This window comes from Apis cerana, linkage group LG2 (genome assembly GCF_029169275.1).
Source record: "Apis cerana isolate GH-2021 linkage group LG2, AcerK_1.0, whole genome shotgun sequence".
Taxonomy (NCBI): domain Eukaryota; kingdom Metazoa; phylum Arthropoda; class Insecta; order Hymenoptera; family Apidae; genus Apis; species Apis cerana.
Window position 1 is genome coordinate 10,066,634 of NC_083853.1, and position 14,135 is coordinate 10,080,768.

Sequence of the window (14,135 nt, forward strand, 5' to 3'; positions counted from 1 at the left end):
TTTGTATATTTTATTTTCACAGATATTGTTTATCAACTTTCAATTTCATATGTATTTGTATTAATTATAATATAATTTAAATTTTCAACAATTTATTAGATATTAAAAAAACAATGAATATATGAATTTCTAACTTTTTTAAAAATTGATAAATTTTTAATATTTTCTTTTCATTAATTATTATTTCAAGAACAATCTATCTCTTTGTGAGATAATTAAAGAAATATGCAAGCATAAGAATTAATTATTTCACAAATTTTTACAACATTAAAAGATATTTTTGAATCCCATAAAAAATGTAAATATTTCATATTAAATTTACACATATTTTATAAATATTTTTTTACCTCAAATAAATATATTACACATTATTTCAGAATCCAATCGATCACTTATACACATAACATCAGTTTTCAATCCATTCTTTTCACCATCTTCGAATGTGAAATTTTGAAATGAACTGATAGCCTCTACTATAATTATAATACAAACATTTACTTCTTTTAATAAGTATCGATCGATTTACAATTGTAGTAACACAGAAGCACGCATGCGATATTATGAGCGCAAGCTCAACCAGACTATTACAAACAGTCGCTTTCCAACTGTCTAACAACATGCACGTCTCTGTTCAAGATCCGATCAACGAACCGCGAAATCCTAATTACGAGAAAGATATAGCTTATGTGACAAAACATAACAAATGGGTTCTTGCTTCTATTGGCATTTGGCCAACAGTGTTAAAAAATATCGGTAAAATTTTACCGAAAATCGTGATTGGATTCAATAATTTACTGTGTTTTTTCACCCTGATTCAAAGTGCATTACACATTATATTGGAGCAAAAGGATACATTACTAAGATTGAAATTTCTCGGTTTAATTTTCTTCTCCTTCATGTCATTGATGAAATACTGGGCTTTAACGATACGCAAACCAGAAATTGAACACTGCATCGAACAAGTGCAATCAGATTGGAAACAGGTTAATTAATACATATATTTATTAAAGAATTTCTACTTCACATTATCTAAATACTGTACACGTGTAGTAAATGAAATTGAGCTTCAATCCATAATTTTTAATATATATTTATATTTCTATTATAAGATAATACTTATATACATCATTTTTATATGTCATAACATATTTCATGTTTATATATTTATTTTTTTATACCATGATATATCGTATATATGATTTCTATATATTTTTATGTCTTTATATGATGTATATATATATTTTTTCCTTTCAACAAGTTTTTTTCAATTTTCCCTAGTTTTCTTAATATTTTTGTAACTTTCTGACTTCTAACAGCTTATATTTTTGTCCAACTTATATTTTAAGTTAGACGAAGAATGCAAATCAAAAAATTTAAATATCCATTGCGCCATGAATGCTTCGACTTGTTAATAGAAACTGTATGGAGATATTAATGACATTACAGACAAGACGAGCATCATTGTGCGATGTCAGAAAAAAAATGCTATTATTTTGGTTGGCACTTTTTGATATTTTTTGATATGTCAAATATACGCATATTTCTCATATACAAACGTGTATTTTGTATGTATTTTATATTTTTAAATTTTTATCTCCATATATTTTATGTCTATTTATATATAAATATTATAATTTTATTATATTCTTAAATTTCAGATGGATATTTTACATATATTTTAATATCATACAACAATATCTCTAATACTTATTTCTAAATGAAAACTTTATTTAAATAAAATCTAATCTTTGACAGGTAGAGATAGAAAATGATCGCGAATTAATGTTAAAATATGGAATAATTGGCCGAAATTTGACCATCTATAGTATTTTGTTCATGTACCTTAGTGGTATTATATATATTTCTATTATGCAATATGCGATGGGATCGCAAATTAATGAATATAATCAGACGATTAAAATGTTGATTTATCCTGCATATGGCGGTTACAATATTCAAAAAAGTCCTACTTATGAAATTATATATGGTGTTCAATGTATATGCGAATATGTCTTCGATACTATAGCATCTGGTGCTTGCGGTTTGGCCGCTCTTTTCGTAACCCATGCATGTGGACAAATTGATGTCGTTATGTCTCGATTGGATGACATAGTTGCTGGACAATACAAAAAAAATTCAAATGCGAATATACGACTGATGGAAATTATTAAACATCATACAAAAATTTTAAAGTAAAAATATGAAGGAAATGTAAGTCCTTATTTATTGCTTATGAAAACTTATTATATGTTATTGTAGATTTTCAGCTGTGGTTGAAACAGTTCTGCAAGAAGTGTTCTTTTTGGAATTTGTTAGTTCCACTTTTGTAATATGTTTACTTGAATATTATTGCATTACGGTACGTTTCTTTTTTATGAGTTTTCATATTTTTTACATGATATTTTTACATTTACACCAGGATTGGGAACAAAAAAATATAATTAGTCTGACATCATATGTATTACTACTAATATCAATGACATTTAATATGTTTTTATTATGCTACATTGGTGATCTTCTAATAGAAAAGGTATTATATGCTATATTTTTATATTTCTATAATTATAAGAATATTTACTGAGTCATCTTTGGTAAGAAAGAATTTCAATATTCACATTTTTTTTTTTCTTTACAATACAATTTTTATACAGTCTAGACAAATTAAATTGTCAAAGCACATTTGATCACCTCTAGACATAATCTTAAGTTATCATTTATTTTCTCTTCACTGGTTTCAAACATTCAATTCACTCACATGTTGAGATTTAACCACTTCAAAAAATATTCACGTTTTTTTTCTATAACAAAAAATTATGTATATCAAAATATATGAAAACTCATTATTAAATTTGTTATTTGCATCATAGAGTGGTAACGTCGGAGTAGCCGTGTTCATGATTGACTGGTATCACTTACCAACGAAAACGATTCAAAATCTTATCTTAATCATGGCCATGTCGAATACTCCGGCAAAACTTAGTGTCGGTAGAATACTTGATTTATCCTTGTCTACTTTTGGAAATGTACGTTTATATTGATACATTAATTATAAGAATGTGATGGTGACATAAGTGAAAACTATATAATTAAAACTTTATATATCGGTAATTAAATTTCGCAGGTTTTAAAAACGACATTCGTATATTTAAACTTTCTTCAGACTGCTGTTATGTAATAATTATAAATGTTTTATTGTTTTCGATCAAAATATTGAATAGTAAATAAATAAATATGCTACAATGATTTTTTATTTACTTGCTTAAATTTTTATAAAATATAATTATATACAGGATGTTTCAAGTCGGATAGCACAATTAAGCATGAACAAATTCTTTATGAAAAATAAATCGAAAATAAAATACAGAATAATGATTTTTTATTTGAGATTTTATTTTCAAGAAAATGAATTTTAAAAATTCTTTGAATGTTTAAAAAACATATATATACTAAAGATCAATTGAAAGAAAAAATGATACATTTATTTGATCAAATATGAACAAAAAATTTATTTAGTATTTATTCTGGTCCATACTTTTGTGATTCGAATAATGTTTAGAACAAACTGGACGTTTATTATTTTTATTATTATTATTATTAATAATAATAATTTCTTTAATAATATAAATTTCTTTAGTACAATCGAATATATCAAAATTTAATTTTTCAGAAACGAAACCTCAAATGAAAAATTATTATTTTATATTTTCGATTTATTTTTGGTATAAAAAAATCCGTTCTATTATATTAATCGACTCGAAAGATGAAATATATAAAAATATTAAAATAAACATAAAATATTTGTCTACTTACAATGATAAAACCAAGCTGCGCATGTATTTTGCCTTAACCAATAGATTCTAAAAGCCAACCCCAAAGGGCGTACCTGCGTGGAATAATGCCTGGGTGTAACCTATCGAGAAATAAATTAAAGCAAATTTATGTTTGAGAAACACTAATAAATTTAAATAAATAAATTATAAAAAATTAGTCTTTCAAACAATTTTTCGTTCAAAAAAATATATTATATTACAAAAAAAAATTGTAATATAACTTATTGAATTATTAATTCTTGATTAATCATATATATATATATATATATATATATATATATATATATATATATATATATATATATATTCAAATCACATTATATAATTTCAAAAATCATTCACATTATTAAAACGATATGTATATTACTTGAGAAACTTTCTAATCGTCATACACCTCCTTTCCACTTATGGCTAGAATATAAAGTTAGACTCTATAGTAACTTCAGCTAACTCTCGCTATAATTTTAAACGTTCGATTCTCTGATACGTTAATAATCGATTTCGAAGTACTGAAAAAGATGCACGCACACAATATCACGAGCGTGAATCGACTACCTTGCAATCAATGCCATCAAACTATTGTAAACAGTTGTTTTCGAACTATCTACGAATATGCACCTCTTTGTTCGAGATCAAACCAATCAACCGCGAAATCTGAATTACGAGAAAGACATCGTTTACGTGACCAAGCATAATAAATGGATTTTGAATTCCATCGGTATTTGGCCAACCGTATTAAAAGGCATCGACGAATATTTACCAAAAATTGCAATTGCACTCAGTAATTTAGTGTTATCCTTCACCGTGATTCAATGTGTTCTACACATATTATTAGAACAAAAGGATCCGATACTAAGACTGAAAATCCTCGGTTTAACTTTCTTTTCTTTTATCTCATTGATGAAGTACTGGGTTTTAACGATACGCAAACCGAAAATCAAACTCTGTATAGAACAGATACAACACGATTGGAAACAGGTCAGTTGCAATGAATATTTTTTATCCTTCTTTTTTTTATTACAAATATTATGTAAAAGAATTTTTTTAATAAAAAAATTGAAATCATTTGACAGGTAGAATTCGAAAGAGATCGAAAATTGATGTTAAAGTACGGGATAATAGGCCGAAATTTGAGTATGTACAGTATTGTTTTTATGTACAGCGGTGGTATAATTTATCACACGGTTATGCATTACAAGCTGGGATCATATATTGATGAATATAATCGTACGATTAAACTGCTGATATATCCTACATATAGTCGTTTTTACGACGTTCAAAAAAGTCCCGTTTATGAATTAGTTTATATTCTCCAATGCATCTGTGGATACATGTTCGATGCTGTAACAGTTGGTGCATGTGGCTTGGCTGCACTTTTTGCAACGCATATTTGTGGACAGATTGATATCGTTATGGCCAAATTAGAGGATTTAGTTGATGGAAAATTTTCGAAAGAAAATTCAAATCCGAACGTACGACTGATAGAAATTATTGAACATCACATAAAAATTTTAAGGTACAAATAGAAAAATAATGTAAATCTGTTGCATATCGCTTATGAAAACGTATCGTGTGCTATTGTAGATTTTCAGCAATGGTTGAGACAGTACTGCAAGAAGTGTGCTTTTTAGAATTCATTGGTACCACTTTTGTAATATGCTTGCTTGAATATTATTGCATTACGGTACGTTTTTATTGCTTCCATTTCAATTTCTACGAATTTATGATATTTTTATATTTTCAATAGGATTGGCAACAAAATAATACAATTGGTCTAACAACATATTCGTTATTACTCATATCTTTGACATTTAATATATTTTTATTATGTTACATTGGTAATCTTTTGATAGAAAAGGTATTTTCTGTTATATTTTTTATGAATTTGATAATGTAAATATGTTAATATATATTAATATATCAAGATTCATTAATAAATATTTTTTTCTTATTTATTATTTCAATCATAGAGTACTAATATTGGAATAGTATGTTGCATGATCGATTGGTATCAATTACCAATCAAGACAATTCAAGGTCTCATCTTAATGATCGCCATGTCGAATAGTCCAGCAAAAATTAGCGCTGCTGGAATAGTTGATTTATCTTTACCCACTTTTGGAAGTGTGAGTTTTTAAATAAAATTCATATAATTTATCTCTTATTAATTAATCTTAATTACAGGTTTTAAAAACATCATTTGCATATTTAAATTTCATCCGAACTACCATCGTGTAATAGTTATTTTATTGTTTTTAATAATTAATTGTAGAATAGTAAATAAAAAAATAGTAAATTTAAAAACATTCTTTATCTTTAAAATATTTTGTATTAGAAAACCAACACTCAGAAACATCTTTTACATATCTTAAACAATAATTATGATTTAAATTTTTTTTAGAAAAAAATAATTATAAATTATCGTCGTTTACAAAATAATCATTTTTTATTAAAAAGAAAATAATTACAACTTATTTTATTAGTAATATTTGATTATGAATTATAAATTACTCACTTTTTTATATATAATAAAATATTTTATTATAATATAATAATTATATATAATAATACAAATTTAACTATTTTCTTAGCAATTTTCATATAAATTCTAATCGTGCAGTTATCATTTCAATCCGTTTCACTTACGTTTAAACATAAAGACTCTATAGCATCAGTTAGTTTCCCTATTTCAGATTCTCTCTTAATAATCGATTATCGAAGTACTGAAAAAGATGCACACACGCAACTTCGTTGAGCTTGCGCTCGACGACATTGCAATCAATGTTATTGAGCTATCGTAACCAGTTCTATTCAAACTGTCAACGAAGATGCATCTCATTACGTTAAATGAGAATAATTGCAAAGCGCGAAATCTAAAATACAAGGAAGACATCGCTTATGTAACCAAACATAGTAAATGGATTTTAAAATCCATTGGCATTTGGCCATCAGTTCTTAAGGATGTCTCAAAATTTCTACCAAAAATCGTGTTTGGATTATGTAACTTTGTCCTATTTTTCGCCATTATACCATGCATCCTGTATATCGTAATCGAAGAAAATGATACTATGATAAGATTTAAATTATTCGGTTTACTGAGTTTCTCTTTAGTTGCCTTGATAAAATACTGGACACTTTTGTATCGCAAATCAAGAATCAAAAACTGCGTCGAACAAATATGGATTGATTGGAAACAGGTCAGTAAATTAATTTAAAAAATTAAACAAGAAAAGGTAAAAGCAAAAATTAGAAATAGCTCAATAATTAATACTCGTGTAATTTTAAATTAGTCAATATAATATATACTTTCTTAAAGTAAAAAACGTTTAGTGTTTCGTTAAGGGCACATCTCTACTGGATGTGACAGGTAGAATTATATGAGGATCGCGAAATGATGCTCAAATATGGACAAATGGGTAGAAATTTAATAATAATTTGTGCTATGTTCACATATACCGGTGGCACTATCTTTCACACGATCTTACAATATAAGATCGGTACATTTATTGATGAATATAATCGCACAATCAAACCAGTGATCTATCCCACATACAACGGTCTATTTAATGTACAAAGAAGCCCCATTTATGAATTTGTATACATTCTTCATTGCATGTGTGGATATGTCATGCATTCTGTAACTGCTGGTGCTTGTGGATTAACCGCACTTTTCGCAACACATGCTTGTGGACAAATTGATATCGTTATAGCTCGATTAAATGATCTTATATATGGCAAATATACCAAAGAAAAAATTAATCTGAACGCACGATTTACAAAAATTATTGAACATCATTTGCGAATATTAAGGTACAATAATTAATTTATTAATGTTAATTAAAAATATTTTTATCAATTATTAAAAATAAATATATGTATACGTACCTAATAATATATGGCCAATTATAGATTTTCAGCAACGGTACAGGTGATATTGCAAGAATTATGTTTTCTAGAATGTATTGGCTCCACTTTTTTGATATGTCTGCTCGAATATTATTGCATAACGGTGCGTTTCTTTTCACTTTTCATATGAATTTCTAGAAATTCAAGATTTGTTTATTATAACAGGATTGGGAATTAAATAATACCATTAGTCTTACAACATATATAATATTATTAATATCTTTAATATTTAATATATTTATATTATGTTATATTGGTGAACTTCTAATGGAAAAGGTATATTTTTACGATGTTTACTAAATATATTTAAAAAGTAATTATTTGCGATTTATAAAAGCATTTCATAAATTTTCCATTAATTTCTGAATATTAATAAAAAAAAAATACAATAAAAAAATGTTTAAATTACATAATGTATTACTTAATGTATTATATTTTTTTCGTATGAAATTTAATTTATGAAAAATACAAATAACTAAATTAATAATTCATTTGCACTGGATATTTTTTTATTTTCACGTATTATAGAGTAGCAGTATTGGATTATCCTGTTTTATGATCGATTGGTATTATTTACCATCCAAAACAATTCGGGGACTCATCTTAATGATCGCCATTTCGAGTAATCCAACGAAAATAAGTGCCGGTGGAATAGTTGATTTATCTTTGTCCACTTTTGGAAATGTAAGTTTTTCAAATGAAATACAATTCGAATTTCATTTATTCATAATTAACTTTATATTTATAGGTTCTAAAAACATCATTTGCATACTTAAATTTTATCCGAACTACCATTATGTAATAACTATTTCATTATTATAAATAAAGAATAGTTATAGAATAGTAAATAAAAAAAGGAATTGTAGTAATTATTTATTTTTAAAATATTTTGCACGAATAGAAAACCAATACTCAAAAATATGTTTTTCATATTAGTAGACAAGAATTATAATTTAAATTTTTAAAAAAAAAATGATTATAAATTATCCTCATTTACAAAATAATCATTTTTTATCAAAAAGAAACTTATCAATTATAACTTATTTTATTAATAGTATTTGATTATGAATTATGATTACTCACCTTTCCTTTTTTGTAAATATTAATTATTTTATACGAAATTATATATAATAATACAAACTTAACTACTTTCTTAGTAATTTTCATATAAGCTCTTAATCGCTGTACACTTATGCTTCAATTCGTTTCACTTACGTCTAAACATAAAGACTATAGCATCAGTTAGCTTCCCTACAATTTCAAACGTCCGGTTCTCTCTTAATAATCGATTATCGAAGTACTGAAAAAGATGCACACACGCAACTTCGTTGAGTTTGCGCTCGACGACCTTGCAATCAATGTTACTGAGCTTTTGTAAACAGTTGTTTTCAAACTGTCTACGAATATGCATCTCACTATACTAAATGAGAGTGATTATAGAGCGCGAAATCTAAAATACAAAGAAGATATCGCTTATATAACCAAACATAGCAAGTGGATTTTAAAATCTATCGGTATTTGGCCAATAGTTCTAAAGGATGTCACAAAATTTCTACCGAAAATCGTAATTGGAATTAGTAATTTTGTCCTACTTTTCGCCATTATACCATGTATCCTGTATATCATATTTGAAGAGAAAAATAATGTAATAAAATTAAAATTATGCGGTTTATTGATATTCTGCTCAATTGCGTTGATGAAGCACTGGGCACTCGTCTATCGCAAACCAAAAATTAAGAATTGCATCGAACAGATACAGAATGATTGGGAACAGGTCAGTAAATTATTTAAGAAAATTGAATAAAAAAAATAAAAAGTTAAAAGCTACTTAACAATTAATAATCATAATTTTTAAATTAGTCAATATGTTGCTTCTTAAAGTTAAAAAAAATATTTAGTGTTTCGTTATGGGCACATTTCTACTGGATGTAACAGGTAGAATTATATGAAGATCGCGAAATGATGCTAAAATACGGACAAATGGGTAGAAATTTAACAATAATTTGTGCTGTTTTTATGTATACCAGTGGCGCTATTTATCATACAATTTTACAATATGAAATCGGTACGTTTATCGATGAATATAACCATACAATCAAACCGGTGATCTATCCCACATACAACGGTCTATTTAATGTTCAAAAAAGTCCCATTTACGAATTAATATATGTTCTTCATTGCATATGTGGATACATCATGTATTCCATAACTGCTGGTGCTTGTGGATTAGCCGCACTTTTCGCAACACATGCTTGTGGACAAATTGACATTATTATAGCTCGATTGAATGATCTTCTACATGTCAAATATGGAAAAGAAAAATTTAATCTGAACGCACGATTTACAAAAATTATTAAACATCATTTACAAATTTTAAGGTACAAAAGAAATTTATTATTATCAATATAAAAAAATTTTCATCTCTCGAACACGAGATTATATAGTGTTATACATTGTAGTACATTCTAATTGATTACAGATTTTCAGCGACAGTACAAGTGATACTGCAAGAAGTATGCTTTCTAGAATTTATTAGTTCTATGTTTTTGATATGTTTACTCGAATATTATTGTATAACGGTATGTTTCTTTTTATTTTTCATATGACTTTCTATAAATTCAAGATTTTTTATTGACAGGATTGGAAATTAAATGACATCATTAGTCTTACAACGTATGCAATGTTATTAATATCTTTAACATTTAATATATTTATATTATGTTATATTGGTGAACTTCTAATGGAAAAGGTATTTTATTTTTACGATGATTACTAAATATATTTAGAAAATAATTATGCAATTTGAACAAATTTGTAAAAGATTGTAAAATTTATTTCATAAATTTTTTATTATCTTCTGAGTATACTAAATAAAAAAAAATTCAATAAAAAAAAATGGAAGAAAAGAAATTTTAAATTATCTAATATAAAGCTACAATATATTTTTTTCGCATTTTTTTATTTAGTTTATAATTAATAATATAAGTAATTAATAATAAAAATATCTAAATTAATAAAATCTAAATCACTGTATTATTTTTTTTGATTTTTATATATTATAGAGCAGCAGCATCGGATTATCCTGTTTTATGATTGATTGGTATCACTTACCTGTTAAGACAATTCAAGGGCTCATCTTAATAATTGCCATATCACATAGTCCAACAAAAATAAGTGCTGGCGGAATAGTTGATTTATCTCTGTTTACTTTTGCAAATGTGAGTCTTTATGTTGCTTGATTATAATTTAATATGTAATATATGCAATACAATTCAAATTGTATTTATTATTTATATTTACAGATTTTAAAGACATCATTTGTGTATTTAAATTTCATTCGAGCTATGATCACGTAATAATTTAGCAATTTTTGTTTTATAGTTAGCTTATATAATATATATAAATAAAAAAAATGTATTATAAAAACATTTTTTATTTTTAAATTACTTTGCTTAATCATAATATATCACAACTATATATAGAACAAATAAATAAATAACTTATTTGTTTATTAAAAACGAAAAAATTCAAAAATATATTTTGAATATTTAAAGACAATAATTATAAAATGAATGCAATTTTTTTTAATAAAAAATTACAAAAAAATAATCATGAATTTTTATAATATAAATATTTTTTATTAAAAAAAAGAAAAATTATAAATATAATTAATCATTACTAAATTTTATGTTTATATAAATATTATTATTTTTTACGAAGACATACATTATATAAAAAATATACATACTTTTTTATTCTTAATTGTTGTGCACTGAGACTTCAATCGTTTCTATCTATATCGAGATACAAATTTAGATTCTATAGCATTGGAGAGTTTCAACTATCATTTCAAATATTCGCTTTTCTCTTGAGTAATAATTGATTATGCAAGTAGTGAGAAAGATCCACACACGCAATATTGTCGAGCTTGCGCTAGACGATTTTACAATCAATGAGCTGTTGTAAACAGTTGTTTTCGAACTGTCTACGAATATGCATCTCACTACATTAAATGAGAATGATTACAAAGCGCGCAATCTAAAATGCAAGGAAGATATCGCTTATGTAACTAAACATAATAAGTGGATTTTGAAATCCATCGGCATTTGGCCGTCAGTTCTTAAGGGTGTCTCAAGATTTTTACCAAAAATCGTGTTTGGATTCAACAACTTCGTCCTATTTTTTTCCGTTATACCATGTATTTTATACATCGTATACGAAGAAAAAAGTATTATGATAAAATTTAAATTAATCGGTTTACTGAGTTTTTCTTTGATTGCATTGATAAAATACTGGACACTTACATATCGTAAACCAAGAATCAAAAATTGCATTGAACAAATATGGATTGATTGGGAACAGGTCAGTAAATTATTTTAAAAAATTGAATAAAAATAAAAAGTTGAAAAACAACTTTCATGTTAATAAAAATTAATAATTAAAATTTCTAAATTTTTCAACAGTTGGTTAAAAAGCATGTCATGAATATATTCGTATTATTTAATTATAATTTTTGTTATTTTATTAAAACGTTTAGTATTTCGTTAAGGGAACATCCTTATGGGATGTGACAGGTAGAATTGCATGAGGATCGCAAAGTGATGTTAAAATATGGGCAAATAGGTCGAAATTTGACCATAATCTGTGCCATTTTTATATATACTGGTGGCAGTATCTTTCACACGATCTTACAATATAAGATCGGTACATTTATTGATGAACATAATCGCACGATCAAACCGGTAGTCTATCCTATATACAACACTCTATTCGACGTTCAAAAAAGCCCCATTTACGAATTAGTGTATCTTCTTCATTCCATTTGTGGATACGTAATGTATTCAGTAACTGCCGGTTCTTGTGGATTAACCGCACTTTTCGCAACACATGCTTGTGGACAAATTGATATCGTTATAGCTCGATTAAATGATCTTATACATGGAAAATATACTAAAAATACGTTTAATTTGAACACACGATTGGTAAAAATTGTTAAACATCATTTGCGAATATTAAGGTACAATAATAAATTTATTAAATTAAATATTTATTGATATGAAAAAATTTTTGTCAATCATTAAAAATAGTTATATATACATGTGTAATGATTAATTATAGATTTTCAGAGTCTATAGAAATGGCACTGCAAGAATTATATTTTCTGGAATGTATTGGTTCCACTTTTTTGATATGTTTACTTGAATATTATTGTATAATAGTGCGTTTCTTTTCATTTTCTTTCTTTTCATTTTTCATATGAATTTCTTAATGCTAAACTAAGGATTTATTTATTTATAACAGGATTGGGAATTAAGTAATACTATTAGTCTTACAACGTATACAATGTTATTAATATCTTTAACATTTAACATTTTCATATTATGTTACATTGGTGAACGCCTAATGGAAAAGGTATATTATATTTTTACTAACATATTTAGAAAATATAATATAAAATACAATAGAAAATACAATAAATTAAAAAATAGATAATGATAATTTATCGAAATATAACTGGCAATTTAAAACTCATATGTAGATAAGACTGTAAATAATAATTATTATCTCATTTTTATAAAAAAAATTATATGAAAATTTTTCTCAATTTTTTATTATCAATAGTTAGAAGATAAAAAAATTCAATTTTTTAATTTTTCATTTAATTTTTATTTTAAATTGAAGAAGTACTTTTTAAATTTTATATTAATTTTTTTAATTTTTTCTTGTATTGTGTACAAATAGAAGCATTAAAAATGTCATAAAATAAATCAAATATAACGAAAATTTCTACAAAAATAAAAAGAAAATCTGTTTAATATATATATATATATATATTCATATTTTTTTTATTTATATTTTATTTATTTATTTTTCTAATATGTTTGCCTTTCTTTCGTCTGTTTTTGATGTTCATCTTTTTTTTATTAATTACATTTTCTGCTATTTAACAATTATATTGTAATAATTATAACTTACGTTATATTACTGTAAGAGAAAAAAAAAATAAAAAATAGAAGAAATAAAATTACTTGATATAAAGCATTATAACATTTTTATATTTTTATAAAATTTTTTTCAACAATTTTTGTTAATAATCCCTATAAATATCTAAATTAATAATTGATTACATTATATATTATTTGATTTTTATGTATCAGAGTAGTAGTATTGGTTTATCCTGTTTTATGATCGATTGGTTCCAATTACCGACAAAAACAATTCATGATCTTATTTTAATTATTGCTATGTCAAATAGTCCAATTAAAATTAGTGCTGGAAATATAATGGATTTATCTTTATATACTTTTGGAGGTGTAAGTTACTAATATTTAATTCTTAATTTTAAATTATCAAATTTTTCAATTCAAAATTACAGATTTGAAAACTCATCTATTACTT

The 14,135-nt window shown here is 25.2% G+C and overlaps 5 protein-coding genes across 11 annotated transcripts; all 5 read left to right on the plus strand.

Annotated features, from left to right (window-relative positions):
• The first annotated feature begins 180 nt into the window (after positions 1 to 180).
• On the plus strand, positions 181 to 3,254 carry LOC107996743 (odorant receptor 4-like). 2 transcript variants are annotated; one of them, XM_017054929.2, is made up of 6 exons: positions 181 to 983; positions 1,756 to 2,192; positions 2,260 to 2,359; positions 2,420 to 2,530; positions 2,868 to 3,023; positions 3,122 to 3,254. In XM_017054929.2, exons 1-6 carry the CDS (start codon positions 561 to 563, stop codon positions 3,173 to 3,175), a joined length of 1,281 nt encoding a protein of 426 aa, XP_016910418.1. In that variant the 5' UTR covers positions 181 to 560; the 3' UTR covers positions 3,176 to 3,254. The 2 variants fall into 2 exon arrangements, with proteins under 2 accessions (XP_016910418.1, XP_016910417.1); XM_017054928.2 differs by having other exon boundaries at positions 183 to 983; positions 2,260 to 2,530.
• An 870-nt stretch (positions 3,255 to 4,124) lies between these two features.
• On the plus strand, positions 4,125 to 6,164 carry LOC107996754 (odorant receptor 4-like). Its single transcript, XM_017054951.2, has 6 exons — positions 4,125 to 4,808; positions 4,904 to 5,346; positions 5,415 to 5,514; positions 5,578 to 5,688; positions 5,801 to 5,956; positions 6,015 to 6,164. The coding sequence occupies exons 1-6, from the start codon at positions 4,443 to 4,445 to the stop codon at positions 6,066 to 6,068; spliced, it is 1,230 nt and encodes a 409-aa protein (XP_016910440.1). The 5' UTR covers positions 4,125 to 4,442; the 3' UTR covers positions 6,069 to 6,164.
• A 294-nt stretch (positions 6,165 to 6,458) lies between these two features.
• Positions 6,459 to 8,592, plus strand: LOC107996749 (odorant receptor 4-like). Of its 6 annotated transcripts, none has more exons than XM_017054942.3 (6): positions 6,466 to 7,027; positions 7,324 to 7,640; positions 7,740 to 7,839; positions 7,902 to 8,012; positions 8,265 to 8,420; positions 8,485 to 8,592. In XM_017054942.3, exons 1-6 carry the CDS (start codon positions 6,659 to 6,661, stop codon positions 8,536 to 8,538), a joined length of 1,107 nt encoding a protein of 368 aa, XP_016910431.2. In that variant the 5' UTR covers positions 6,466 to 6,658; the 3' UTR covers positions 8,539 to 8,592. The 6 variants fall into 6 exon arrangements, with proteins under 6 accessions (XP_061927068.1, XP_061927066.1, XP_061927067.1 ...); XM_017054939.3 differs by having other exon boundaries at positions 6,467 to 7,027; positions 7,198 to 7,640; XM_062071084.1 differs by having other exon boundaries at positions 6,459 to 7,027; positions 8,265 to 8,592.
• Positions 8,593 to 8,733: 141 nt separating this feature from the next.
• Positions 8,734 to 11,262, plus strand: LOC107996750 (odorant receptor 4). The gene is made up of 6 exons (XM_017054944.2): positions 8,734 to 9,510; positions 9,672 to 10,114; positions 10,216 to 10,315; positions 10,375 to 10,485; positions 10,799 to 10,954; positions 11,039 to 11,262. Exons 1-6 carry the CDS (start codon positions 9,142 to 9,144, stop codon positions 11,090 to 11,092), a joined length of 1,233 nt encoding a protein of 410 aa, XP_016910433.1. The 5' UTR covers positions 8,734 to 9,141; the 3' UTR covers positions 11,093 to 11,262.
• An 858-nt stretch (positions 11,263 to 12,120) lies between these two features.
• On the plus strand, positions 12,121 to 13,407 carry LOC107996720 (odorant receptor 4). Its single transcript, XM_017054897.3, has 3 exons — positions 12,121 to 12,753; positions 12,855 to 12,954; positions 13,038 to 13,407. The coding sequence occupies exons 1-3, from the start codon at positions 12,338 to 12,340 to the stop codon at positions 13,227 to 13,229; spliced, it is 708 nt and encodes a 235-aa protein (XP_016910386.2). The 5' UTR covers positions 12,121 to 12,337; the 3' UTR covers positions 13,230 to 13,407.
• The last annotated feature ends 728 nt before the right edge of the window (positions 13,408 to 14,135 follow it).